The sequence below is a fragment of the Rhineura floridana genome, chromosome 18 (assembly GCF_030035675.1).
Source record: "Rhineura floridana isolate rRhiFlo1 chromosome 18, rRhiFlo1.hap2, whole genome shotgun sequence".
NCBI classification, from domain to species: domain Eukaryota; kingdom Metazoa; phylum Chordata; class Lepidosauria; order Squamata; family Rhineuridae; genus Rhineura; species Rhineura floridana.
The window spans coordinates 26,809,921-26,812,117 of NC_084497.1; the positions used below are offsets into that span (position 1 = coordinate 26,809,921).

The following is a 2,197-nucleotide window of genomic DNA, read 5'->3' on the forward strand; positions in this document are numbered from 1 at the left end:
ATTTTGTATTGTGTTTTTCTATTTGTGTGTAAGCCACTTTGAGAGCCTTTTTGGCCAAAAGGCAGCCTAGAAATAAACTATAACAGAACAGAACAGAACAGAACAGAACAGAACAGAACATTATAGGTATGGATTTCTTCCGGCTGTTACAAGGCAAAAGGACCTTGCTTGTTTATACCATTGGTCTATTGTAGGGAGGAATTTTGGTTCTTCCACTGGTGTGCCATTTCATTGTCTCTTTCTGACATCACAGTGCTTTTCTGATGTCACATGAATGATCACATGGGCTGAATGAAGGCAAGAATGCAAACAAGGACCTTGTGTTAGCGGTGGCCCGTGATAGCTGTCTAGTGAAAATTTCACTGAGGATAACATGGTCCAGCCTCAATTCTTAACTGGGCAGTTGTGAACTCAGATTTCCTCTTGATATTCCAGGCCACCTTGGAAACAGACACCATGGTTCCCCATGCCGATGGTGCTCTGAATCTTCCTTCTTGAGACTAGCATCAAAAGACATCCGATCATCGACTCTGAACATCCATTTTCGATGCTCTTCATCTTCCAAAAACCAGCTTACAGTTTCTTGGAGAAGAATCTGTTTCCAACGAAGCATATACAACATGTTTGTATATAAAAAAAGCCACTAGAAAAAGAACAGAAAGATCCTCTTTTGTGACTCCTGGGGGATCTAGAATATTGATGGCCCAACGCTCCACCCTACAAGAGCACAGAAAAAGAGGGGGAGAGGTTGAAGAACTAATTACTTCATCTTTTCTTTCAGCATGTCTCATTCCAGAAAAGCAGAACTTCCAGCTGTCATTATTGACAATGGTTCTGGGGTGTGCAAGGCAGGGATCTCTGGAGAGCAAGCACCAAGAACAGTTGTTGCTACTGTAGTTGGCTACCCTAAGTCCCAAGCAATTATGTTTGGTCCTGTCCAGAGGGAGTCTTACGTTGGGAAAGGGGCCCAGGCCAAGAGAGGCATCTTGTCTTTTAAATACCCAGTGGAACATGGAATAGTGACATCTTGGGATGACATGGAGAAGATATGGAGGTATATCTACAGACATGGACTCAGAATAAGAGCCCGAGAGAGACCTGTGTTGGTGACAGAGGCCCCGCTGAACCCAGCACCAAACAGAGAAAAAATGACAGAGGTCATGTTTGAAAACTTCCAAGTGCCTGCTATGTTTGTGGGATTGCAAGCTTTGATGGCCCTCTACGCGGCTGCTCGCACAACAGGGTTAGTCTTAGACAGCGGAGACGGCGTCACTCTGACAGTCCCCATCTACAAAGGCCATTGTTTGCTCCACGCCATTTCCAGGATGAATTTTGCAGGCCGGGATATTACGAGACACCTAGCGACGCTTCTCTTAGAGAGTGGGCACAGCTTCTTGAGCTCTGCTGAGAAGGAGATTGTGAAGGACATCAAGGAGAACTTGTGCTACGTAGCTTTAGATCCTGACTGTCAGAAGGACAAGAGGTTGGTTCATAAATATACTCTCCCAGATGGAAACCCCATCAAGATTGGTGACCAGCTCTTCAGAGCTCCAGAGTCCCTTTTTAAGCCAGCTGATGCCGGAGCCACAGCGCCCGGAATTCACCAGATGATCTTGGACAGTGTTATCAGATGTGACGGGAGCATCCACCAGACTATCTGGAGGAATGTGATCATGGCGGGTGGATCTACCCTCTTCTCTGGTCTAAGGGAAAGGCTTCTGAAGGAGCTCCAAATGCTTGTCCCCACGGGCACGCCAACAAAGGTCGAAGCCCCAGAAGAAAGGATGCACTCTGTCTGGATTGGAGCCTCAGTACTCACCAGCTTGGCTTCATTTAGAGACATGTGGGTGACCCAGCAGGAGTATAAGGAAGTGGGTCCAACCGTATTGCAGAAGAAATGCTTCTGAGAAGAATAAATGGCTCAACTAGAAAGACAAACACACACACACAACCAACAACCAAACAAAATAGTCAATCGGGACAGCTGGGGAGTGGCTAGTAAACCTTTTCACAAAGGATCAATGTGTAGCAGTTTTATATAACATGGTCAGAAAAGAACCCTTGTGGGCTTGCTTGAAGAAAGACCCCTTGTTTGGCATATTTTTTGATGACCCTGTTAAAGTTGCTTCATATAAGCTTGGGGGCTGGGGTGGGTGGGGAGTGTTTAAGAGTCCTAGAATGGCAAAATTGTTTGTTT

At 45.8% G+C, this 2,197-nt stretch overlaps 1 protein-coding gene across 1 annotated transcript; it reads left to right on the forward strand.

Annotated features, from left to right (window-relative positions):
- The first annotated feature begins 782 nt into the window (after window positions 1-782).
- LOC133372838 (uncharacterized) lies at window positions 783-1,907 on the forward strand. Its single transcript, XM_061601925.1, has one exon. It carries the CDS (start codon window positions 783-785, stop codon window positions 1,905-1,907), a length of 1,125 nt encoding a protein of 374 aa, XP_061457909.1.
- Window positions 1,908-2,197: the final 290 nt, after the last annotated feature.